Source organism: Parasteatoda tepidariorum, chromosome 8 (assembly GCF_043381705.1).
Source record: "Parasteatoda tepidariorum isolate YZ-2023 chromosome 8, CAS_Ptep_4.0, whole genome shotgun sequence".
NCBI classification, from domain to species: Eukaryota; Metazoa; Arthropoda; class Arachnida; order Araneae; family Theridiidae; genus Parasteatoda; species Parasteatoda tepidariorum.
In genome coordinates this window covers 79,512,431-79,540,153 of record NC_092211.1, presented here as the reverse complement: position 1 = coordinate 79,540,153, position 27,723 = coordinate 79,512,431, and the positions used below count along the sequence as shown (strand labels likewise).

Sequence of the window (27,723 nt, the reverse complement as noted above, 5' to 3'; positions counted from 1 at the left end):
GTCATTGAATTGCTTGAATTAAAACTAATTTTTAAATGTAATTTTATTGTTTGCTTTACAAGCATTTAGTTATGTTTAAATTCTCAATATTCACAACACTAGAATTATATATGTTACCGGCAAAGTTTGAAATCCGGCATTGTGTAGAATGCCTAGACATTGTATACAATGCCTAAAACTACCCGGCAATGTGTGAAACGATTTATATTTCACACGTTTCTAAGGCATTCTATAGAATGCCGAATGAGAAACCGGCAAAGTATAAAATATATCTCCGATTGGTTTCGTAATGTAGAAAAATGCAATTCAAAATGTCATTCAAGAGTGCAATGTTGCAACAAAAAGGTTAACTTCTTATTATACGAAAATTTTATTTTCCCTATTAAGAAAGGCATAAATTATGTTTTGTGCAACTTTTATTTTTCTTTACGCATTTAGAATAATTGCTTTTAAATGGCACTCTCATTATTTTTTCAGAATAACAAATTTAATTTTGAGAATTGCAAATGATTTACATAATAACCTCATCAGGACGTTTTTTTCTTACTTTGCCTAAATAGCATTTGCCATTCTGTAGAATGCCTAGGTATTACATACCATGCCACCTAGGGAAAGTATGTGATACTTCTCATATTTCATACCTTGCCTAAAAACATGCAGCATTATATACAATGCCTAGGCATTCTATAGAATTCCGGCGTTTCATACTTTGCCAGTAGCATATAAATTAAATAAACTATTGTTTTTATTTATTATATAAAATTACTAATTGATATAAATTACAAAAATTTTGTTATTTACTCCAATCGGTTTGGAGAATAATAATATTAAGAGAAATTTCCGCGTGTAAATCTGTAAGTAACTTTCAATTTAATGATCCGGTTATCACATGCTAAGATGCAAATTGTGAACATGACATAAAATATTTGATATATTTATTAAATATACGAATATTTTGAATTTTCGTTTCCAAATTATTATTATAATATTTTGTTTATAAATTCATTGTTATATTAACATTTGGTTTTAAATTATTATACACTATTATTATACATTAATCTTGTTAACTTGGTTTTTCGTCCCTTTTAATTATTTGGAAAGCAATACTCAGGAAACAATATTTCTCTTTTTTTCAGATAGTAATGTTTTAGTTTTTCTTCCCCTCTAGCAGTCAATTAAAACTGGTTCTTCTCAGGGAAACTGAAAAACTTCAGTTTTCCATAACTGGCATAAAAACAATTTTATGCTTTTTCTCGATTATTTCTTTATTTTTTTATGACTTTTTAACTTGCTTAAAGATAACTTAAAGCAACTTTTGATAAGAATTCTGACTCGACCATATTTGTTTGATTGTTATTTTCAGGGTAAGAAAATCTGTGATCACGGTGGGATTGTGTGTTTATTGAGGAAAAAAAAATTGTTTTGAGTTTGATTCTGTGACTTATTAATCATACACACTATTCAATAATCATAAAATTTTTAAAAAAATTGTGCTTTTAAATTTTTTAATCTCAAGGACGATTTTGTATTTTCTCACTTAAAATTACATAGTATTAACTTAAATTAAAATTTCTATACTTTAAAATTCGAAATATATTAAACCAATATTAAATAATATTTAATAAAAAAACAATTTATGCCAATTAATTTTTCTGCATGGATATATGTTTTTGAATAAACTGATTTTAAAGCTCAGTGCAAAGTTCTTAAATACATAAAATAATTTAAGAAAGATGGTGAAATGTTCAAAAGTAAAATTAATGTTATTCTTTTAAAGTTTCGATCGTTTTTTTTAATTAAACTATCTCCATCATCCAGATATTAATCAACTATCTCCATCTATTTTTTGTAGTTAAATAGTTTCAGATTTAAAAACCCATATCCGTCGCTAAAACTATGTTTATTTTATGTGTTAACGTAAAAGGGAGATAATGTCATAGACAGATACAGATGCACAGAGACCGACAGATACAGGCGAGATAAATAGATAAAGAGAGAGACAGACAAAGAGAGAGATACTCATAGACAAAGAGAGAGAGACAGATATACACAGAGACAGACAGAGACCGACGGACAGAAACAGACAGGCAGAGATAGACAGCCAATCAGTTTGTGTCTGATTTCAAAGTTTAAAAAAAAATTGCACAGAATAATTAGCACATGTAAGATTATGTTCTTAGAGTAGTGTTTCAACTTGGGGCCTACTCCCCAAAGGCGAACAATTCAATTTTAAAGGAAAGCTATACAAAAATGAATATGTCTATAATTAAATGTTGCCTTACAGTGACAATCATTTTTATTCGAACTGAGTAAAAATTCAATATCAGTAACTTCTGTCTGACATGTTACCAGCCATGGTTTTATTGCATAGGCGCCGATTATAGAGTGACGGAGTTATCATATTTCCAATTTCTCATCTCTAAATCTGGGTGGTTAATAAAAATTGCATTCAATAAAAATCCGATCATTAATTCAAAAGTTATTAAGCTATTCCGCTTGTTTTGCTAATTATGGAATGTGAATAAGAAGTATTTATAAGTTTACAATACGACTTCTTCAAATCTTCTTTCAATTTATATAGTCGATTATCCAATCAATAAACAAAATTCTTTTAATGCATTTCATCTTTTTTCTCCTACCGAAATTACGCATTCATACTGAAATGAAATATGATAAAAAAAATACTCCAAATATTCATCGAGGCTTAAAACTTTCTCGGACCATTTTACCTCTGAATCTCCTTCATTATCTCCTTCTTCCCGAAAAGCCTTTAATGGTCCACCGGAGGCTACTACCCACCATGTCTTTCTTCCACAAAATAGATTATTAGTAATCGATACCACTATTGATATCGATTATCGCTTAGTATCTATTTTGCTTTTGCCCTCCTCTTCGCTCATAGTTCCACGTGCTATGAAGTCACGTCACATTAAGGGACTTGTGACTGCTGTTCTATTCTTTTGTAAGAGTTATGATTCCTCCTTTTTTCCATTTATGGTTGTTCGACGACTTGCAGCAGCGGAAAGAAAAGCGTTTTTGGTTGAAAGTGATGCTTTGTTGTAATGTGTGCGAAAGATGTTTTTTTCCCGGATATAGGAGATGTATGATGTAAACAATTCTATTTATAAATAATTAAATTAATGTCTGTTAATGTGTGGGATTTTTCGTTGAAACGCTCTAAATGTTTGTTTTTAAAATGCTTATCGAAAAATAAAATTATATATGGTATTGATACAAAGTAGGATTGAGGTAGTCTGGTTGTTAGGGCGTTGGGTCCATATCCAAGAGGTCATGAGTTCGATTCCCTCCGGCTGAAGACTTCCCGTGAGCAAAATGGTGACCAGTGCACGCTAAATCCGTCGGGATCACAAAGTACTCCAAATTCCTATAATAAATCAATTCCTTTGGGGGTACTGTATAGGTAAAATTTACGATCAGGTAAAATTAAACTGTCAGGTAAAATTTACGATCAGCGGATGCATGGTGCGTGCAGTGGATGCATGGCATGCATATCAAACGGGTTGACGTATGTGATTGGCAGAAGTCGATTTCTTGGCCATAGATGGCACCACTGGAAAACAAGAAGAATCGCACCCAGTTGCTTTAATATAGACTTGTTAGTATTGACAAGTGGCATAAGACAACAACAACAAACACAAATTACTATTTCAATGGGGAAAATATGCTAGAAAATTACAATCTAGTTTCAACACAGAGCTAAAGAGAAATTGAATTACATTTTAAACAATTTTGTAACGGGTTAGGCTAAAAAGTGGTATATATGCCAAATTTAAATCTAGAATTGTTTTTCCGTGATAGTGAAGGCAAGTTAAAAAGTATCAAAACCATTTTGATTACCTGATTAAATTATAAAACAATGTTTAATTTGGCTTTCCACTACATTTTAGATTTATGTAACAATTATTTTGTTCCCAGTTCCTGCTTAGCTCCAAAAGATGTTAAAAAATAATTTATCAAACTTTAGTAACCGTTTTGTTTCATTTTACTCATATTTACAAGAAACTCCCTATGTTCGTATTCATTAGCCTTCTTAACAAAGGGATTTGAAACATTTTTATTATGGTGGACAATTATAGCACATTAGATTTTAACCAAGCATAACACATGAAATTTTAACCACTTAAGTGTATGAAATGTTATAATGCAGCAAATTATTATTTATTTAATATTACAGTACATGTAGCATAAAACACGGACGAAATTCGCTTTAGCCACATTATTGTTCGTTAGCGTTATTAGAATATTCACTTTGAAACATATATTTTTATAAGAATTACTGCTGGCTTAAATAAAGAACGTTATACATGAGCAGTCGTACGAAGAATTTTAAGTACATATTATTACAATTATAGTAACTTGATACAATTTGTTCTTTTAAAGTGCTGCAATAATCATCCTAATACTTTCACTTTTAATAAAATATATAAATTCATATGTATTTAGTTTTAATGTTACCACAATTTAACATTATTGCATTTTATTTTTTAGTAACTAATGAATGCAAGACAAATAACGGAGGATGCAGTCATTTGTGTCTAATGGCCCCAAAGCCAGCTGGATTTGCGTGTAAATGTCCCACTGGAATATTGCTTCAAAGTGATAAAAAGACTTGCGCTAAAGGTAAAAATATATTCCTTTTATATTTATTTAAAAGCACAGTGACATTCAAGTGCTATGGTAACCTTAACCTAGGGGTGCATAATCTGCTGCCCACTGACTGCAATGCGCGTCCTGCTGGTGCTTCCGAATGCAATGATTTTTTTCTCCAGAAAATGAAAAAAAAATTTTCAATATTTTGAACATCACATTTGAGTCATCACTCTTTAATGCACTCAATTTGCATTGATTCTAATGTAAATCTATGTTGTTTCTCGATAGCTATTTCATTGGCTGTTGCTACAAAATTAAACATGGTTTTAAAAGATCCAATATTTTTTATACGATATTACAATACGCGATTTTCAAATTAGCGTAATTTTTGCTGATGTCATCATAAATCCGAGTGATAATTCTTTTTTTTTTTATTTATAATTACCTATTACCATATGGTTTTTAAGATTCCGATACATTTATTACGATTTGTGAGTTACAAATTGCCCATAGAATTTATTACTTTCTGACATTCTTTATTTGTCATAAATCTAAATGACTTTTTTAAGTCAGTTATTGCCGCGCTTTACTACGTGAGTTGAAATTCCAGTATTTTTATTACGATATTATTACGACACGCGAGTTTCAAATCGCACATTTATAAAATCACTTTGCATTCTATTTCTTGAAAAAGGTAACATTAATAATTGGTATGGCAACGATATTGGTATGGCACCATCTATATTTAAAATTTCTACAGACATATTAAAAAGTATCAAAAATAAATTTTTACCATTACTTCCTAACTAAGTTTTTATTTATATAGTAATAAAAATTATTCTAAATAAGTACTTAACGTATAACTAACTAATCAACACTATTTAAATTATAATTTAAGGTAACCTATATAACGAATATTATAACGAATCTAAATAAATGCTGTTTAACACTATTAAAATTATTACTTGAGGTAACCTAACAACTTGAATGATAACTATAATGTTACCAATAACCTAGTTTATGGTAGTAAATAAGAGTGTATAGAGATTATCTTATAAGTAATTGAAAAGGCAGAATTTCAATTTATATGCAATAATTACAGGCTATGGATTAAATTCTTTTTTTCCACTTCCTTTTCAAACAGTTTAACTATTTTTTCTTTGTTGAGATTTTAGGGATAGGGAGCTACATTTGATTTTAAAAGGTATGAAAGCATTTGCTTTTTAAAACGAAGTTTAATTGCGTTTTCCTTTCAGAGTGAAACCGAATTGCGAAACCAAATCTTATGTAGACTCCTATTAAATAAATAAAAGAAAACTGGAAAAAACAATTTTGAATCTTCCTAATCTTGATTTATTTAAATTAATAATAATAGTAAAAATTTAAAATTGTAGTCTCTTTTAATTACAGTTGTTTCTAGGTATATTTATTTAAAACTAGAACGAGAGTTTATGAAAATGGTTTGTTTAAAAAAATTAATATGCATACCAAAATCCATATAAAATGATTTGCTTAAAAAAATTAATATGCATACCAAGATGCATATGCATAACCCTTCAACGATACAAATGATATCAAAATACATCTTTTGGCAGTTTGGATAGTGATTAGAGGACAGAAATAGCTTAATCATTTTACTAAACATCAAATGTCAGAATTTAAATTTATATAAAATGATATTATAAAGTAAAGCAAACAAATAAATAATGACAGCTTATTACCCTTTTTTTCCATGCGTAATTTAATATCATGCATAAACTATTTTTATAAATTTAATTTCAAGTTAAATTTTCATTTACGAATGATTAAGTTAACATATTAAATCAATGAAAAAAATTCAACCAATAAAAAAAACATGCATGCTCTAACAAGAAAAGTGTCTTACTATTAGGCTTAACGCTTATGAAAAAATGAATATCTAATACCAAAACATTTCATTGAAAAAAATTCGAAGTTTTTATACTTTTAGTAAAAACATCATTATTTAGGAAAATTAAAGCGTTAAAACCATTTTCATGCGTTTATTAATTACTTCTTTTTTAAAGAAGCATTTTTCTACTTCATCTCCTCAAAAACTCTTCTCTTAATAAGGTTTTATGGTTCTACTTTTCGTGCTTGATGGCTATACGCTTCTTTTGAAGCGTTTTTGTTGAAGGAAAAAAAATGATAAATAGCGTTGATGTTGATGGAAAAACTATTGATTTTTTTAATCCTTTTTTTAAAAATAGAAATTCAAATAATTTGCAAGATGAAAAATATGAGAAATATGTTCGTGTTAGTTCGTTACGTTAATCTACGAAAGATTCTAAGATTTAAATTCCACTAACAAAATTATTTTTTATTAAATATTTCTAAAATTTAATAACTTTAATTTGAAGCTAAAAAATAATTCAGGACGAGTTTATTTAACCAACAAAAACTGAAAAGTTTGCTAAACTTTCTGAGCGTATGAAACTTATACTTCAACCTTAACTAAATGTATAAATAACTCTACTCAACAGATAAACACATTTTGCTCACAGTTAGAAATTTTTCGAAAAAAAAATGGTTAAATAACAACTTGTTTAATTGTTATTTTACTATATTTTAACAAACCAGTCAAATAACTATAATCAACCATAATACAGTTAAATAACCATTTATTCAACCTGTTAACTGTGAGAAAAACTGCTTCACCTAATATGAAATAATATGATTAAAACAAAGTCCACCAACAAAGTCCACATACTAAAGCAATTTAGCTCCTTGCAGATGCATACATATTATAGCCGAGAGAGTTAATACGTCAGTCTCGTCACCGACAGAGCGGGAGTTCGAATCCCAGCGTTGGCATCATAATATTTTCTCCTTCCCCTTCAACACACGTAGAGTTTCCAGTGTCCTGCCCTCCCAATTTGTGATCTGCACTCTCCAAAGCAAATGACATTACAAAAAACCTATATTCAATGTCCAGTAAAATTCTTTCTTTATGGATTTGAAACCATGCTAGTTGTAAATGGTTAAATAAAACTGTATAGTTTTGTATTCGTGGTTTTATAACCATACTAGTTGTAAAAGGTTTCGACAACCTTACAGGAAAAAATGGTATTCACCGTAAACTTTATGGTTAATTGGATGGGCTGACTCCTACCGGTTATTTTATCATAGATTTAGAATGAAAATTCTAACAGCTCAGTTATGCTCAATTTATGTGATTTATCAGAATTGGCTGAAGCATAATTAAGCCTGAGAGTATGACTTTGGGTCTTACCTTTACCAAATTATCCAAAACCTACCTATACTCAGAAATATTGAAATAACTTTCCAATTTGTTTCAAAAAATTAAAAAGAAAGGATTTTTTTTTAACAAGAATTACATCAACTATTAATATTTGATTAAATGTCTACGTCAGCAAAAATACCCCGTAGGAACTATCAAACATACAAATTTTAAAAATTAAAAAAAAAAAGTAGAATTTTTCATTATTACTAAATTTGTTATAATTTCCCAGTAGTGAATGGTAGATGCGAATTCTACTTTCGGCTCACGCCGACCACACTGCTAACTCAAAATATCCTCAGTGTTAGATGAATCATGGGTTAGAATCCCCTTACCGTCGGGCTTACCGTGGTAGGTTTTCGTTGTTTTCCTCTCCATGTAACGAAAATGCGGGTTAGTTCCATCAAAAAGTTCTCTCCAAAGGTTAGTTTTCTCGAATGCTGGAGCCAGGAGTTCCCTTGTTATTTGGGCTGGGTTCAAAATTACAATACTAAGGATTTAAGCGTTAAACTTTGAAAACTCATTATTGGGTTGACAGTTCAATGCCTGTTATAAAATAAAACAACAACAAAACTGTATTGGCATGGTAAAGCTTATTTAAAACAAATAACTTTCACCTTATAATGTGGTGTCAAAAAGCAAAGGGAAGACAAAGAAATGGTGCTTATTTGTTGAAAAACACTCTGAAGTGATCTTCTCTGTGATCACCCACTCTAACTTGTTTGGAATTTTTTAAGGGATGTGGAGGGGTTGATTTAAAAACGTCATAAAGCGTCTTTTGCGAGACTAACTAGGTAGCAGCTGCCTGCAGACGTTAGTAAAGTGCTGTGAATCTTCCAATACTCACGTGACTCATTCTGTCACCGATAAGACACGATGAAGAGACCTGATGACCACCTGCTGCCCTTATGGTAACAGGTGGTTGATTATTTAAAAAATTTATTGTAAAATTTTCAAATCAATGATTATTTATTTAAATTATCTCACTATGTCGAATTTTCCCCTTTCACGAATTTTCAATTATGAAGAAAATATATCATTTGATCAGTTAATTAAAAAGTGGTAAAGAAATTTTAAAACTAAAAATACAATTATAGTTAAGTATTTCCTTAAAAACACACGGAATTTTTATTAAACCTCATGCTGTTTAAAATGAATTGAATAAGTTCTATGTTTAACAAAATCAAAGCTCATTCGACATAATGTATAAACACTAATCGATCTCAAAATGTGTTTAAGGAAATAAGACTTAACTTAGAAATATCATAAAAGAAAAAAAAATTAAATTCACTCAAAATAATTACAGAAATTACAAGTTTTAAGTACAAATTCTTCTAGAATTTATTTCCAGGTAAATTCTAGTATTTAAACAATATGTAACAATCTAGTATTTAAACAAAATTATATATTTTGTACAGATATAGATAAATCAAGGAAATAATACATACGATTGCCGCAATTTTGTAGATTGTAATAATTACCAGTCTCTAAGAACCAAAACATGATGAATAAATAAATATAAAAATAACATTAAGTGAAACTCATTTTTAGGTCAAATCACTCATTGAAAAGTTTTAAATAAATGTAGATCATAACTTTAAAATCAAATTCACCAGGCCAAAAACTGAATAAAGTATTTTTTCCATTAAATTTAAAAATTCATAACCTAATTACAATTAAAAAACAATTAAAATAATACAATTAAAATAAATTTATGTTTAACAAAATTAAAGCTCATTCAACAGAATGTATAAACACTAATCGATCTCAAAATGTGTTTAAGGAAATAAGACTTAACTTAGAACTATCGTAAAAAAAATATTTAAAAATTTACTAAAAATAATTACAGAAATCGCAAGTTTTAAGTACAAATTCTTCCAGAATTCATTTTTAGGTAAATTCTAGTATTTAATCAATATAGTTTCGTACAAATGCAGATAATTATACATCAAGAAAATAATATAAACGATTTCAGAAATTTTGTAGATTGTAATAATTACCAATCTATAAGAACCAAAACATGATGAATAAATAAATATTAAAATAACATTAAGTGAAACTCATTTTTTGGTCAAATCACTCATTGAAAAGTTTTCAATAAATGTAGATCATAACTTTAAAATAATTTTCACCAGACCAAAAACTGAATAAAGTACTATTTATTCCATTAAATTTAAAAATTCATAACCTAATTACAAATAAAATAATTACGTTATGGTTTCTCGAATAAATATAAATTGGTTTTAAGTAAATTACGAACTGTTTGTAAAATATAGTATTCTTGACAAGAGCTTAAAATTCAAATTTCACGGTAGGAGAGAATTCAAAAGGGAGTAATTATTAGAGCAATTCAACAATTGTTCTCGAACTTTGCTGGACGACAATGTTTATCTACATGGAATTCATTAATTGAATATCTGCAAATTAATTATTGTTATGTAAAGTAGCGAATTGTTTAGAAGTGTCAAACAATGTAATTGAGAAACTCATTTGTATGCTTCAAATGTTAGTTATACTCAAATTAAAATTGATAATGCAACTTCAAGTATTGTGTTCAAATTATACTCACAAAATTTGATATATTTTAGTGATATTAATAATTTAATGTAACTGTTAAGAAGTAAATGAAATTGTTTAAATTAGATAGTCATGTTTTAAGCAATATATTTTTATTTTTACCTACAAAAAAACTAATAAGGAAGCTCTTAAATTTTTTGGTTTTGTGCCTTTTGAATATAATATTCGTCAAAGCTTTCCTTCTTTTCCATATAGCAAAAATAATGGTATAAAAATGCTTTCGTACTCAGTTATATTACTTTTGGTATAAGATACTAAAGCATAAATTATTTTGATAAGAGGAGATACATTTTGGGTTGAAATAATGATCGTTTAAAGAAAAATCAAGCTTCTTTGTACTACCTTATGACATTAAATAAAGATAAATGAAAATTGTGCTGTGCACAATTACTAATTCATAAGATACTTTGTAAGTTGAAAATAATGTTGTGAACTTTTTTCACAACACTATGTTTAGTCAAAATACCTTTTTTGAATATGATAATGTCTTATAAAATTCATGATGTGAATAATTAAAATTTTTTATGACATTAGATAATGATGTGAAAGAACTGTTTTGTGGGCGATGATATTGTATGAATAGTTATTTGTATTGGTTACAGCGATATTCAACACATTTTTGCTCAAAAAAGTCGCAAATTTCGTTCTTTGTTGTACAAATATGATGGCTACAGATTTGTTTGTCAAATACCAGATTTTATTTTTTTAAAAATTCAACTCGGCTAATATAGGTTTGAGATACTTTCAAACGCTTTGAAGTACTTTATTGCAAACTGTGAAAATATTTGCATCTTAATTCAGTATAATTTGTTTATTTTGAATTACAAGATTGTTCAAGATTGCTGCCATACCAAGTTTTGAGCTGAACCAGGATTTGTTGGGAATTGGTTGATCAGCATCATTGAATTTTAAACATAAATAATATTCCGTCAAGTTTAAATCATATTAATTAAAACTCTCCATTTCTTTAATAGCTCAGCTTAATATTTTTTTAATACTATTTTTTTGAAACTAGGATTACGAAAAAAAAATTACAAACATTATCCTTATACCTTAGAACATGAAATAAAAAACATTTATTCGGTTAAATTTACTTTCCAGTTTTGTATTTTCTACTAAATATCTGGCAATAAGAAAGAGAATTCAGAAGAAATTTTCCAGTAAACCATTACCATATGATCGGAAAAATTACCTAAGAGTTTGATGAATCGTTTTGATGAATATTAATGTTGTATTTACTAACCAGGCATATTTTTTTTCACCAGAGATTTTTCCTCATTAAAATTTTCATTTTAGAAATTTTTCTTCATTTTAGAAATTTTGTATGCATTAAAGATATTAGTATCTGGGGATAACTAGTCACCATTTTTCCCTCAATGTAATCTGGTTCCGAGAAAATTGACATTCTTTTTTTCAGCATTAAAAGTACTTAATTTTTATTAAATTGATGATGCTTTACAATTTTTTAACTAACCCGTTCTTCACATCTCACATCATTTTTTATGATAGTGACACTAACTCTCCAATTTAATACCAGATGGTACTGCAAGCATTTTTCTTTTCTATCGTTTAGCCACTTTACTATACCTAAACACATGATGTGTTAACTATTTCTCTGCAGTTGTTTGAAAGTCAAAAAATGGATCACGGATTTCAGAAGGCATTTTGCATAATTAAAATGAATAAAATGATAGTAGTATTGACAGGAAAACTTTAAAAGACATGGAAATTAATAAAGTATAAAATAAAAGAACAAAAAAATCGTTTCTGCTTCGGATATGGAATGGAAACATCCGATAATATATTCATCAAAATGTATAAATATTTCTCTGAACTCTATCTTTGGAATGTTACTTTACGATACATTTTTATCTCAAATAGCATCCGAAAAGCATTTTTACTTACCAATATCACTAATTAAAGGAGATAATTACCAAATTCTTCGTAACAATTTAAAATTCTTTACATATTAAAAATAAAAACCTTTTAAATCCATTAAAAGCTTCAGCCATTTTGATTAATATACATGATATTCTTAAGAGCAGAAGAAGTTTTGAGAAAAGTTCTCAACTTTCTATCGACTCGAGTTTATTGGTTGCCCAGGAACTTTTATTATTTGCGCATTTTTCAGGGATGAAGAATTTCCTGATCATGGCGAAAAGAACAGATATTCGAAAAATATCCCTAGATGTCCCGTACACGGCAGATGTTGTTCTCCCCATAAGTAATTTGCATAACGTCATTGCCTTGGATGTCGACACGAAAGGAGGTAGGTTTTATCCATTTTTTTTCTTTTTGATAAACAGTATTATTATTATTATTGGAGTTAAGTACTTATCTTTATAATAATTTATTTTTCTTAATAAAAAACTTGATGTATTTCGTATTATAAAATTCAAGTATTTGCTTAAACGATTTACTTAAAAAGATTTACGACTTCAAAGATTTACTTAAATGAAACATCTATTAAACTTGGTTAATTATTATCCGATATAAACGAAGTTTCCCTAACATAAATATGGGGGAAAAGTAAAGAAAACTGGCAAAAAGAAATTCAATTACGTTTTGTTGTTGTTTCGTTTATATTTAATGTGTTTAAAAAGGTAAATAAATATTAAAAATATCAAAAAGAAAGTTGACTGAGGTCTACATTTTTTGGCGATGTTCCGTTGGAGCCAGACCATACTTTAAAAGGATTTTTTTTAAATCTTCTTTTCAATTAGGAAAATCAAGTCATTAAAATTAATAAAATCAAAAGCAAACTCTCTGTAGGTGAATAGTTGGTGGTAGCCAACGAGGCAGGATTTAATTAAATAACAAATAAGTATGGAAAAATAAATTATTCCAAGAAAACTTAAACAAAGAACATATATTTTAAAATGCTTTTCGTCAGTGATATAACGGGCCACAATTTCTGTCACCGTGAATCAGGAAAATGAAACAGGCTAGTAAAAAAAGAGGAGAAAAGAGACTCAGTTGTTAACGAAAAAAAGGGAAAGGAAAAAGATCTTTGTAGCAAAATCATTGCTACAAAATCTTCTTTTCAATTAGAAAAATCAATTTATTAAAATTAGGAAAATGAAGAGCAAAATCTTTGTAAGTGAATGGTCATTGATTGCCAACGGTTGCTTTTCTTCAGTGATATAACGGGCCAAAATTCTTTCGTCAGGATGCCAAGTGAATCAGGAAAGTGAAACACGTTAGGGAGAACAAAAGAAAAGGAAAAAAGATCATTTAAAGAACTAAACTCAGTGGCGCGACAGCCCTAGAGGGCCAAGGCCTACTGTGCCCATCTCAGTTTTCTTGACCTTGGGCTCTGGGGTGCAGGAGCAGATGTTCCGGCCAGGTGGTCAACCGATCGCGGAATTCCCAGTGTTTAGTTCCCAAGCATGCTTGGTACTCATTTATCGACCCACTGAAGGGATGAAAGGCTGAGTCAACCTTGCCTGGCCCGAGGATCGAACCAGGGACCTGTGGCACGACAGCGCTAAGCGTTCCCGCTCAGCCACCGAGCGTCAGATCATTTGCTAACGGAAAAAATGGAAGGAAAAATCAAAAAGAAAAACCTTTGTTAGTGGCGGTGGAGGTCACCGAGGCCCAGATCAGCCACAGAATAGATTTCCAAGTGGAGCACGGAATAGGACAAAACTCTGATCATTTACTTGAGAATGCGTTTACACAAATAAGATGATACTCGAGGGTTTCACTATTTAGATGCGAATGAGAAACAAGCGTGATTTTTTAAAGATTTAAATATAAATTTAATTTTTTAGTCTCTTAATAACAACGTGTTGCTGTTATTTACAAAAATAATTCTTTGTAAATTTTAGACCTGTTTTGACCCCTATGATGCGTTTCGTTGTTTCGAGTTACATTTCAATTTTGCATTGGAAGTATGATTGAAAAAATGCTACCAAATATGCAAATTAATTTAAATTTTTAACATAATTTACATCCTTAAATGCAAGGATAATACTTACTTCCTCATTAGAAAAAGTCAAATTTTGTTGGATAACGATCCATAACTTAAAAACTTTTGTATAATTTTTAAGGGTAAGGAAATGTTCTATAAGCTTAGAGAGGCTGCTCGAATTTATGCTGGTAGTTATATTTTAAATTGTGTTCTTCAAATATTGTGAATTAAAGGATTTAGTGGAAGTTTATGCCATGTTAATACAGTATGAATATAAATTACTCTCTATAGCCTTGTGTTTTTGAAATTAATCAAACTAAAAAAGAATCAGGACAGAAACTGACTCATTTAATTTTATTTTATAACCGGTATATAACAGCCGACTCAATTCTAAGTTTACGATTATCACTGTTCAACTTTGCAGCCATGTAATTTTGAACCCAACCCAGAAAACAAGAATCAAGAACTGGAATAAAGTAATTTTGAATCGTCCACGTGTAAATGCAGTGGTGTGGAAAGTAACTTTAAATCAAATTCACTAAACAAAGATTTATACTTCAAAATAAAATTTACAACCATTATAAGAAAATTTACCACTAAGAATAGAAAGTTTGCAGCCCGGCCATATTTAAGGTTCCATTATTTTTATCTTACGATAAACAAAAGAGTGTTAAATTACATGAGTTAAGTTCAGTGCCTTAAACTCAACGCTTTAAATATATTTTGTTTCAGAGTTATGAAGAAGTTTCCCAAAAAATCAATAAGGAATTACTGTTAAAAACACCTTCTAAAAAACTGTCAGAAGAACTGTTAAACATTTTCTTTTTCTTTAAACTAATAAGGAAATTATCTTGTTATTTATTTATTTATAATTTTTTGCATTCATAGATTTCAATTCTTAGATTTCATTCAAAACTTGTGGTAAAATAACGCATCTCAGCTAAATAAAAATTACCACAAACAAAGTAAATTTCAAAGAAGTCGTAATTCTTAATTTTGAAGTCTTAAAATTTGATTCCTCAGGAACTATTCGACCGATTTCAATCAAATTTTGTATTTTGCCATGCAAAACTATATTATTTAAAATGATGCAAAAAATTTGATACCTAACAATTCAACATTTTTTGACCATTCTTAAATAAGAGAATAAAAAATGATAAGTATTTACTAAAATTTATTTTTTGCATAGAGTTATTTTTGGGTAAATGAATTTTATAATTGAATGTAAGCATTTTGCTATTCTCTTAACTAGTTCTCGATATATAACGAAATACACAAAAAGTGAAATTAACATTAAAGAGTTCACACTTTGGAACGCTCTCATGACCAAACTATTGGGACCATATTTCCCAAGATTGCGGCTACCCCCTTTGTTTTGGAGATCAAATCCAAATATTTCGTAAAAAAAAGTATGCGAATTCATAAAATATGTTTTTGTGTCTGATTTCCTAATTTGAAATATCATCTGCGCTTATTAATTTGCATATTTGAGATCACCCCTTCGAACCATTAAGATTGAGTCCTAGATCATGAAAATGCGGTCATTTGATGAAAATTTATTCAGGGTGGTCCTCCTTTTTGCTCTCTGTACAAAAAAAATAGCCGTGATTGTTATCAACAATAATTTAGAGGAACTTTGTGATCAACTAAAATGAAATATTTTTAAATTACAAACTTATTTCTGTAAAATGAGGTCTCATAATTTTGGTAAAAAATGTGTATTTTTTTTATATCTTCTAGAGAAAATATACTTATCTGATACAGATAAAGACAGAATTCAAAGTTCAGATCTGGATGGCTCTCGAATAGAACATATTATAACTAAAGGTCTTGGCTCGGTTGATTTTTTGGCTGTGGACTCAATTGGTCGAAAGTTGTATTGGACAGACGATCAACGTAAATGCATTGAAGTATCGGAATTAGACGGTTCACACAGAAAAGTCTTGATTTGGAGCAACTTAGACAGCCCCAGAGCTATTGCTCTGCACTATGAACCTGGGTAAGTTATTATGGGTAATTTGAAAAAAATCCATTTAAAAACAAATTCAAATATTCTATATGCTTCCAAATAGATTACGAACGGAATTTATCAACTTCAACTATTTTAATTCTTTAATAATTCCTATTTTAAATGCAGATTTATTTAAGTATATTAATTGAACAATTGTGACGAAAATAGTTTTACTTTAAATCTGCTCATTACTTGAAAACGTTTTTTAATTGATTATTATGCTCAAAGTTGTTTAAAATTTAATTTATTTATAGATCATGAAATTAAACCAAAAAAAAGTGATATAATATAAGAGTTCTTGAATATCAATAGATAAGGATTGCCAATAATATAATAATTCTTATAGTTATTACTTAAAATTGTACAACTAGTTTACAGTTTGTTTTGAATATGTGAAAATAGACCCAACCTTGAGCAGGTGGAAAAAATTTAAATTTACTTTAAAACATTAGGAATAAAATATTTCCGGGATGTTTTGTTTTAAAAGTATAATTATATATTTTTTTCCTATCAAAAATAATTTATTGCGTTAATGTTCTGTGTAAAGGCTAGACTAAAAATTTACACCTCGCTAATTACAATCACTGGTAAATTTTGAATTATGGAGGAATGATATTGTTTATTTTACCTGAAACTATAACTTTTCACATGGTATTTTTATTTAATAACTTTTTAGTGATATCTTTGCTAGAGGGACACATATAGGTTCAAAAAAGTTCATTGATAAAGTTCAGTAATCAGATCCAAAGGAAGTTCAATAATTCATAAAAATTTAGACACTCAAAATCTTTTATGATTATTGTTATTGAATTTGTTTTTATAAAGTTCCAGTTGAGCAATGACCTATCACCCAAGTAACTAACACTTAATTTGGCAGTTTTGTGTTAAACAGAACAAAATATTTAGCACGTGTAATACAATAAAATACAATGCGCACCCAAAAAGGTTACACCCTAAATAAATTTTGAAGTAAAGATTGGTTTTTCACAAACTAGGACTAAATCTTAATGATGCGAGGTAATGTCCGCAAATATGTAAGTTATTGAAAATGATATTTTAAGTTAAGTAATCAGACACAAAAGCGTACTTTGTTTAACTAAACGTACCTTTTTTTCCCCACGTATTTTACTTTTAAACTCTCAAAAAATGGGGGATAAATCTAGGAAATACGATCCCAATTATTTCACCGGGTTAAATATAGAACTTCTTTAAAATCTGATTTCTTAGGAACTGTTTCAACGATTTCTTTCCTAATTTGTATTTTGTCTCGTAAAATTGCATTCTTTCAATTAATGTTAAAATTTGTATAAATTACAATTCAAATTATTATCGACTGCTAGTAAATAAAATGATAAAAAATAATAAATATTTTCTAAAGTGTATTTTTTTCCAGAGAAATATCTTTGGATTAATTAATATTAAAATGGCGTTCACAAATTATTCAATTTTTTTAAGATGCTCTAGAGTTATAGCAAAAAATAAAATTAACATTGAGAGGCCCAAACAGCTTGAACAAGCTATTTCCCCTACCCCCTAAGTGCAGAAACTCAAAATCGTCAAAAAAAATTTTTTTTCAGGGAAAATGTGCTTTTGGGTCTAATTTCATAACTTAAAATATCGTCTGCTCTTACTAATTAGCATATTTGAGATCTACTCCTCAAATCATTAAGATTGAGTCGCAGTACGTAAAGATCCGACCATTAGATCAAAAGAAGTTATTCAGGGTGATTCCTTTTCCTTGCGCACTATACATGATAAAACTCATCCAATAAAATCATAAATTGAAATTAATAGCAAATAAACTAATTATACCTAAAAAATTTATTTAGGTTCTAAAAGCCAATTTATAAACAATAATCTATATTGTGTTCTAAGAAGCCAATTTATGCGCACAAGAAAAAATAAATAGAACTAATTTCAATAAAATAAAAATTTCCGTCAAAAGCATTTATATCTGTTTTAAAGTTTGGAGTTGTGGAACCGTTGAAATTTTCTTGTAGGCAATTTATAATTTCAAGAAATAAAAGTTCACAAAACTTTTGTTTTTGGTTATTATACATTATTGTTTGCGAATTTATTAGTATCATATTGTTTAGATATTTTTTATCAATAAAAATGAATATTGTTTTAAAATAACGCAATTATAAAACTTAATTTTCACTAAAGTCAACATAATGGTAAGACCTTATTTCCGCCTCTACAACGATAAATTGGACTTTTTTTCTTATACTAATAATAAGCCTAGCTATTTTAATGAGCTTAAACTGCTAAATTCGATGTTTTAATTGCTAGCTTTTTAAATATAAACTAATTGTCTAAGCATAATTAATATACACAGCTCCCAGAATTGCTTAGTTGTTTATTTCAATAGCTTTTAGCTTTTAATATACCAGCAGCATCAAATTAATAAGAGCGATATAGATGAAACGCTGTTATTTAATTTCATTAACCTTGAAATTGCTTTATCATGCAAATTAAATGACTGCTCATATAAATCAAATTATTCCGTTGCTGTTATATCACCCATTTGCGAACGAATCAAAAAGAGTCTGCATTTAATAGAATATACACTTCAGTTTATTTAATTGAAGGAGTTAATAAATGAATGTGTTCATTTGTAGGAACTTTTATTTTAATTTATTACAACTATCTAGAGAAATGCCAGTTACAGAGTTTCTGTTTTAATCATATTCTAGTAATGGTTTCAATGAGACTCTTTAGTGTAGTTATGCAAATGTCGGAGAGAGTCGAATTTATTTTTCCATAATTGAATGATCTATTATGTCCGGGCGCAAACTATGAAAATTTATGTTCGCATTGAGTTAGATCTTTATTAAGGTCTAATAAAAGTGGATTGACCAAATCTTTCTAAAATTAACTTCGGGTGAATTCAGTAATGTTATACCTATATTTTATTATTTTTTTCAAAATTATATTAAATGTAAGCAAATAAACTGGAAAAATATTTAAAAATTTATACCTAGACACTTTTTGTTCAATTTTGTACAATTTTGTTCAATCACGCTTCAATTTTAAAAAATGAGAGCTTGGTGTGTTATGCAAAATACTCAAAACTATAAAAATTAAAAATTTTTATTCATAGAGAATTTCAAACATATTTCTGTTGTTGTCAAAGTATATTTTCTAAAGCCGAGGTGGCTCACGGGATAGAGCACTCGCCTCCCAATAAGGTAAACCGGGTTCGAATCGCAGCGATGGTGGTTTCAATGCGAATTCGCACTCGTACGAATTACGTCGGCGCTGACCACAGAGTGCTGTTTTTAAAAGCTTGACCCACAGATTGAAAGCCCCTGTTTTATATTTTTCAAACTTATATAATTTTTATAGTATTAAATTCTATATAGTAGAAACTTATAAAGGTGTAAAAAAATCTGCTTTTGTAAGTGTTTTGACTCTTTTTATAATTTCAATAACAGATGGCGCCAGTGGTACTGTTAATCAAGAAATATTTTGTTTTTGTTATTTTCATTCCTTTTTTTAGTTTCAGTTTAGATTTATTCATTATGTTGGTAGATGAGTAATATTTACGTTTGGCAATATGGCCATTGAAATTTCAATTACTCATTTATAATTCAATGAAAAATATTTCAGTGTTATCTATAAATCATGCTCTGATAATCAATCAAAGAAATAAAGTATATATCCGGTAAGATTTCGAAAACTTATTTGTTGTGATAAGTTGTCATAATTTTCATTTTCCCACATTGTATTAGTTTCTATAATTTTAATGATATTCTACTTAACTTTTATGATTTTTGCATTATATAAGTTTATGATTTATTTAAGATTCATTCCAGTAAGCATTTATATTGAAAGAAATTTAAAAATGATATTTATTTAGAAATAGCTTATGATATTCAGTTTAAAAAACGCTTTTGTTTTCAAATTTTGGACTCAAGAATTTCAACTGGACTCAAGAATTTCTTCTAAATTGTGCCAAGTAAAACAAATTTTAATGTTTAAATGAATATTTAAAATAATATATCCAGATTATATTTACATTTGTACAATGCTTCCAAATCATTTATAAAATCACACTACCTTCATATTATGATTGTTCCTTAAACAATCGGGGGCATTCGTATAACTAAGCGGAAATGCTTAGTATTGACTTTAATATTGTAATCTTAATTATTTCTATTCTAATTACAAATATTAAAATGTTTTTGATATCAACTAAATTATTAAAACATGCAAACAAAATATTTACTTTGAATAGTTTATTGAATTTTCCTAAAAGCAATATATAATGCAGAACAAGGCTTTTTGCTAGTTCAAATGCGCTTAATAAAGCAAACAAAAATAACATGAAATTAAAGAAAAAAGAAAAGCGTATATTGATGATGATTTTATAATTCCCTCCGACTGTATTTAATTTGCTCTCTGTGTCATTAAATACTTTCTATGTTATTCTCTCAATATATTTAGCATGTACATTATTTAAAGCTAAATGTAGTACTATAACTTAGGCATTTTCAATCTTAAATATTACATATAATATTATTTACACAGTTCCATAAGCATCAACAACTAAAAAGCGTTATGCATCATTCATTGATTTGAAACATTCATAATATTTACATTGAAAAGTTTCCAAATTAATTTAAAACTTTTGAAGTAAATATTATATTTCCTAAACTATGGTCTTCAAGTTTAAACAGGTTTAACAGTTACAATATTAAATTAAAATGCGGGATACAATGCCATTTTAATACAATTGTTTTTTAATAATAATCTTCAAAACGATTTTAACTAAGTTAAACACTTGAATTATATTACCTCCTAAATAAATAATTAATATAACCTAAAATAAATCACCGTAATATTACAGGATCATATATCAGCTTAAACTTTAAACAAAAGTTTTTTAAAGCAGCAATCTATTTCACGAGTAACAACAACTAAAAAACATTATTCATTAGTGTTTAGAAACAATATATCTTTAAAATAATCATAAAATCCTTATCTCTTTAAACCTAAATCGAAATTTTGGAACATAGAATAAATCATGCATTAACTGTTATGCTGGAACTCAAATATTCCTCTCAATTATGTTCGACCACCGAGAAACAACTTTGCATCAACAGTTATGCTTTTCTAAGTTCAAACACATTTTATTACATTGTAACATTATTAAATTAAAATACAGGATACAATAATACAATTTCAAATTAAAATTCAGGATACAACAATACAATTTCAAATTAAAATGGTGGATTCAATACAATTTTAAATTAAAATTCTGAGGGAACATAAGGCAGTAATTACTTCAAAATACACTTCGACCATATTTTAACTTCAAAACAACTAAAAAGTTATACGCACTTTTATTATATTACTTACTCACTTAAAAAAATAAATACACATGACTTAAAATGTATCGCTGTAGTATTACAGGATCATAAATCAGCTTAAATTTTAAACAAAAAACTTTTTTAACCAGCAATCTATTTTACAAACATCAACAACTAAAAAATATTATCCATCAGTGCTTTGAAACAATATATCTCTAAACCTAAGTCAAAATTTTGAACCATAAACTAAATCATACATAAACTGTTAGGCTGGAAACTCAGCTTACTCAAATATTCCCCTCAATTAAACTCGGCCGCGAGAATTTGATATATTGGAATATAAATCTTCGAATTCCATGCTACCCTCTATTCTCTCTCTCCTAAAGTCATTGATGTATTGAAGAAGAAATAACGAAGATTAATTCCCACCCTATATTACGACTTCAGTCTACTTAAACTACTGGTAAGGGAATTAAATTTCCCTCCCAATAAAGGTTAGAAATTCATAAATGAACAATTTGTTTAAGCGTTCATCATTCTCTGGCGATTAAGCGCATTAATATTTTATTCGCGTACTCGGGAAATTTTTATTTAAGTTTACTTAAAATTATTTCTCGCAGTATTAATGATTTTGGAAGAATATGAGGTATTTAACTTAGAGAAGTGGATTAAGTTGGTATTAAAGTATTAAAAAATATTTATTTTGATAGATTAAGTTTAAAAGCAATATTTATCGTTTTGGAATAGATAATTATTTATTGGATTGTACTGCTTCATAGTTCTTTTGTGATCTGGGATTTAATTTTATTCAGGAAAATTAAGTAAAAACCGTTACTTTAACATTTGCAATGCAGATAAAATGTTTTAGACTGATTTCTTTATCAAAGTGTTGGGAATTCGGGAATTCAGTTTTGGAACTATTTATTTTATTGTCCACATCATTTTAAGGATGAATACCAGTTAAAATGTTCTCACCTGAATATCTGAATAATATCACCCAAACAATAGAAATATCATCTGAATACCACCTGAAATGGTTTTCTTCACAAAATTTTAGGATAAAATTTTAGAAATAAATATAATATTTTACACTAGATTGGACAATTTATGTATTGCCATATTCTCAATATCTGGTTCTCGAATTTTTTCTTTGGTTCCCTTTAGCATGGACATAACAATTTATTGATAGGTCGCTTATGGCATATTCATAGCAATTTCCAATATTGAAAGATTAGATAGATAATGATCTTTATGACATTTTAAAATTTATGACAAGCATACTTGATATTGAGATCTGGGGATGCATAGGGCAACGCAAAAAAAATATAGTCATTGTCATTTTTTTTCAAATCAATATTTTACATTGTCAGCAGTATAGCATGATGAAGTACTTTTTGCTGAAAATAGTACCCTTTACAATTAGAATAAATCATCAGCTTTACAAAAGGTAGCTGTGATGTTAACAGTGATGATAACAGTGATGTTTACAGTGATGTTTTGAATTAAAATGCTGAATTAAAACTGTGATGTGAAACACGAAATAAAGGCCTATAGCTTAGTACTTCGTAATACCATGACTGACATATAATGGTAGAAATATGTAATGGCATGTAACTATTATTGAAATATGGAAAGATTAACTAAGTTTATTTGAAAATTTCATACTGATGTCTTAAGAAAACACCTATTTTTACGAATCTAGAAATCATTTCTTATCAAAAATATAGATTATGGTTAAGATATTTTAAATTTATTTCTAGAATTAACCTAAATAGCGATAATTGCTATGAAAAGCGGTGCAATTATTAGAGAAAACACTTTTCTCTTAGTCAAGTGTGTTATTATCTGGTGAATAAATTTCAAGCCAACAACTGCTCTTTGACGTCAAATTTTTCTTATTACTAAAAAATAAAGTTTGATGAGAAATGTTTATATAAGCAAGAATAGTTGGGCCGGGATAGCCTTGTTGGTAGGGCACTGGGCCCATGTCCAAGAGTTCGTAGGTTCGAACCCCGCCGGCCGAAGACCGTGTAGTAAATGGTGACCGATGCACGTTAAACCTGTCGAGTCGTAAAGTCATCTATGTTCCATAACAAATCAATACTTCTGGGGGGTACTGATCCAGGAGTTTACTTGTCTTCTGGATTGGGTTCAAAATTACAAGGCTACGGAGTTGAGCAGTAGTAACCTAAAATTGGTTCGATTGTTCAACGACGGTTATAAAATAAAATAAAATCAAGAATAGTTTCTTTGATTTCGTGAAAATTCAAGCGTTTGACAGTAATGCACACGGATATCAGTCGATAATGTTATCAAACTCAGTAAATTGTAACTTGGATTCAAGACATTAATACTTGAAAAGTTTTATTTTATTTTTCATAGTTTTATGTACTGGACTGACTGGGGTAACAAACCACGGATTGAGAGATCAGAAATGGATGGTGGTAAGAGAGTGATCATCATATCGGACACACTGGGATGGCCAAATGGTTTAACTATTGATAAAGAAAATGCCCAACTTGTATGGGCTGATGCTCGAAGACATGTAAGTTATTAGATATTTCCTTTTTTAGTATTGCCTTGAGCTTCAATTAAATGTTTAGAATTGTCATATATGTAGCTAGTAGGAGCTACTATACTTAATAATGCTAGATGTTAATTGGAAATTGCCGTAGAAATTGATATCATTCGTTATATTTTATAATAAGTTGTACGAAATTAATGTGAAAATTTAACTTAACCCAAAATATTAATTTTCTTAGCATCTAATTAGTTTGCCGAAAGGTTGACTACCTACTGGTTCAATGTGCAGCAGTAAATTATGAACCTTACAAACAGAATCAAGTACAAAATCGATCGCTTACTGTACAGTACTACTTTCCCCTGTTGCATAATTTTTTCGAGCTATCAGCGGCAAAACTCTTTAGCACTAATAACTTTCTACAAGATATTTTTAATAATAACAAAAATGTATGTTACTAATTTAAAATAACAAAGGCGATGTGTTTACAAAATAAAACTATTATATATTTTTTTCAATTGAGCATGTAATAATTTTTTATTCTAATATTATTGGTGATATTCCAGCATTTTGTAAGTAATCATCTCAATAAAAAAACCGTTAAAAATTATGAAATCCGTTGCGAAAAAAAAGATCGACGATGAAATCATACTCCTCAAAAAAGGGGCTACTCAAATGCATTTTTCGTTTAGAGATAAGGTTGCTGTAATAAATAATATCGAATAAAAAATATCGGATTTAAAAGCTAGGGATAAATTAATGGCAATGACTGCCAACAATTGGATAGAATCATTGCTTAAAAAGTAAATACTCAAATGCACGATTCGAATTTTCCATATTGTTTGAAATATATCGGGATATTTAAAATCCACGTCAAAATCAATATCAATAACTGCCGAAAATACAATCGAAAGATACTATGGATACTATCAACGTAAATTGAGCGCTTCAAAGAGTGATTACGTAAGTGCACGATTCACATATTACGTGTAAATTTTTGTAGAAAAAAAAAGCTTTTTTTTTTACTTTTCAAAAGAAAAATCTTTCTGCAAGAACTCTGTAGCGTTCTGCGACAATGTCGCCGTGTCGTTGCGATTCTGCCACGGGGGCTACTTACTTTGAACAAAAACCTAGATTTTATGGTTTGTTATTAAAGTTTTAAAATGATTGCTAATATAAAACAGAGTGATTACAGAATTTTATTGAAACTACCATTACCTTTTGTTTCTAAACGAGGAATGGAAATTACTAATATTTCGAACACGAATGTATACATTTTTTTTCTCATTTAGTTGAATTTATGTGAAAGAAAAAATGAGTTAAGTGGATATCTTACTATGAAAAAACGTCGAAGATAATGAAATGTAATATAGAAAAATTTGTTTCAGACATAATCATTAGACACAGAAAAAAAACGTATACACTTGCAAACAACAGAAAAAATACTAAGGCGCGTTTTTCTTCTATTGTGCCAATTCCTATCACCACAGTAAATGATAGAATGGAGGAGTGGTGGCCAACGTCACTCTACTCAATGTCACTCTAAATTTGCTGTTATTACATCAGACAACCGAATTCTGTTTAGTTCCTGAAAAAATTTAATGCTGCTTATAATTTCTGACGTACCCTGATAATACATATATATATTAAGAAGAAGTACATTGGTACTATGGAGCATAATTCTTCTATTGTGGCTTTTCTAATCACCATAATAAGTTACTGCATGGAGGATTGATGGATAGGACGATTCAACGTCACTCTGAATTTACGGCCATTACATCAGACAAACAAATTCTGTTTTGCTCCTGAAAAAATTTAATACTGCTTTTAATATCTGACTTATCCTGATAATACATATATATTAAGAAAAAATACATGGGTACTATGGAGCGCAATTCTTCTATTGTGGCTTTTCTAATCACCATAATAAGTGACTGAATAGAGGTGTGATGAATATGCAGACTTCAACCGAACGGAAAATCGGCTTATGGTTTATGACCGTTCTCACCCAAAAATGACAATTCTCATCTGTTGCATTCTGAAGATTACTAAGTATTGACAAATCAATAATGAGAAAAATTAGTTCTCATTCAGAGTTCTGAACTAAGAAAAAAACCTTCCTGTCCACGAGAAAATTAGTTTTTTCCCTGAATTTAGTGGTCCTGAACATAAACTGTTCTTTCTCTTTGGTCAGAATATACTAAGGACTTGGTGTAATTTAGTGACAGTTCAAATTTTTCTACAAGTGAACATCAAATTATTTCTTGTTAATGCCACTAGATAAATATTTTACAAGCATTCGGAATTTAAACTAAATAACAGCAATACAGAGAAATATTTTATTATCTTCGCGGAAATCATTGCGTTTGACATTAAAACTCCTCTTGAATAACGTTTTCCTGAACAATTTCCAAAACGTAGCTAATCATTATTTTAGTCCAAGCTTTTCATACTTAAAAAATAGAATATTGGTATTAAAAAATTAAACACGGCACGGAAAATTATCAAACTTGCCTGTAACTAAAAAAATAGTAACAAAAAACAGTGTCAACAGTGTTTTTGAAAGCCTAACAACATTTCTGAAACACTTCTTTAAACTTTAAAATTAATACTTACAATCAAACAATTATTAGATATAGTGAAGAATTTATGCAAGTTACTGATTTCGGTCAACATATAAAATACATTTTCTACTTATTTCTTTAAAAAATTTAATATTAAAGAATGCTACTGTATGGTATTTTAATATGTTTCCATTAACTATATTTATAACCACGTGCAAATATTTATGTTAAGGTCATCGAGGCATGTAATTTGGATGGCCATCATCGTCGAATCTTGGTCAGCGACGTCCCCCACCCTTACGGCATAGCAGTGACAGCTCGCTACATTTACTGGACTGACTGGTCAGAGCGATCCATACTCCGTGCAAACAAACACACGGGGAAGAACATGGTCAATGTTTGTGCAAATCTGCCTAATCTTATGGACATGCACAGCATAAAGCTCAACGAGACCGGTGAGAATGTCATTTCTAGGTAATAGCCTTCGAAAGTGTTTGCAAAACTCCTGTCAATCTGTGAGGAAATGATGAAGGGATTCAGGAAAATTATTTTGAAGTCATTTTGCGTCAAGTAACTTTTGCTTACTTGTCGAATGCGTGCGTTACTGTTTATCTGAATGAATTATAAACTTCTTGAGAATTTATGTTAATCCATAGAAGATTAAATAAATAATTAAGATAAATATTTTGAGTGGCATATTGAAATTGTTTGAGGAAGAACTGCGATTAAGTTTCATAGTAAAGGAAATTTTGCGGAACGGGGCCGCAGTTAAAATATCAGCGGAGGTAGTAAGAGATAATAGAGCAGAGATGGGAATTGGTTTAAACTTCAGCTTTAAATTTAACTAAAGGTGACAGTTAGTTTCATTTAACTAACAGTGATTCTTAATTGAATTTATAATTCTGTTTAGTGACAGTAATTAACGTATTGCTTTTCTATAAACACACTAACA

General features: G+C 28.9%; 1 protein-coding gene across 1 annotated transcript in view; it reads left to right on the top strand.

The window, feature by feature from the left end:
• Positions 1 to 27,723, top strand: part of LOC122271649 (low-density lipoprotein receptor-related protein 4) — a 397,919-nt gene that overhangs the window by 330,584 nt on the left and 39,612 nt on the right. Inside the window, exons 20-24 of the mRNA XM_043053650.2 lie at positions 4,510 to 4,641; positions 12,579 to 12,716; positions 16,101 to 16,359; positions 24,069 to 24,231; positions 27,004 to 27,226. Coding sequence (XP_042909584.1) covers positions 4,510 to 4,641; positions 12,579 to 12,716; positions 16,101 to 16,359; positions 24,069 to 24,231; positions 27,004 to 27,226 — 915 coding nt within the window. The remainder of the gene's footprint in view (positions 1 to 4,509; positions 4,642 to 12,578; positions 12,717 to 16,100; positions 16,360 to 24,068; positions 24,232 to 27,003; positions 27,227 to 27,723) is intronic.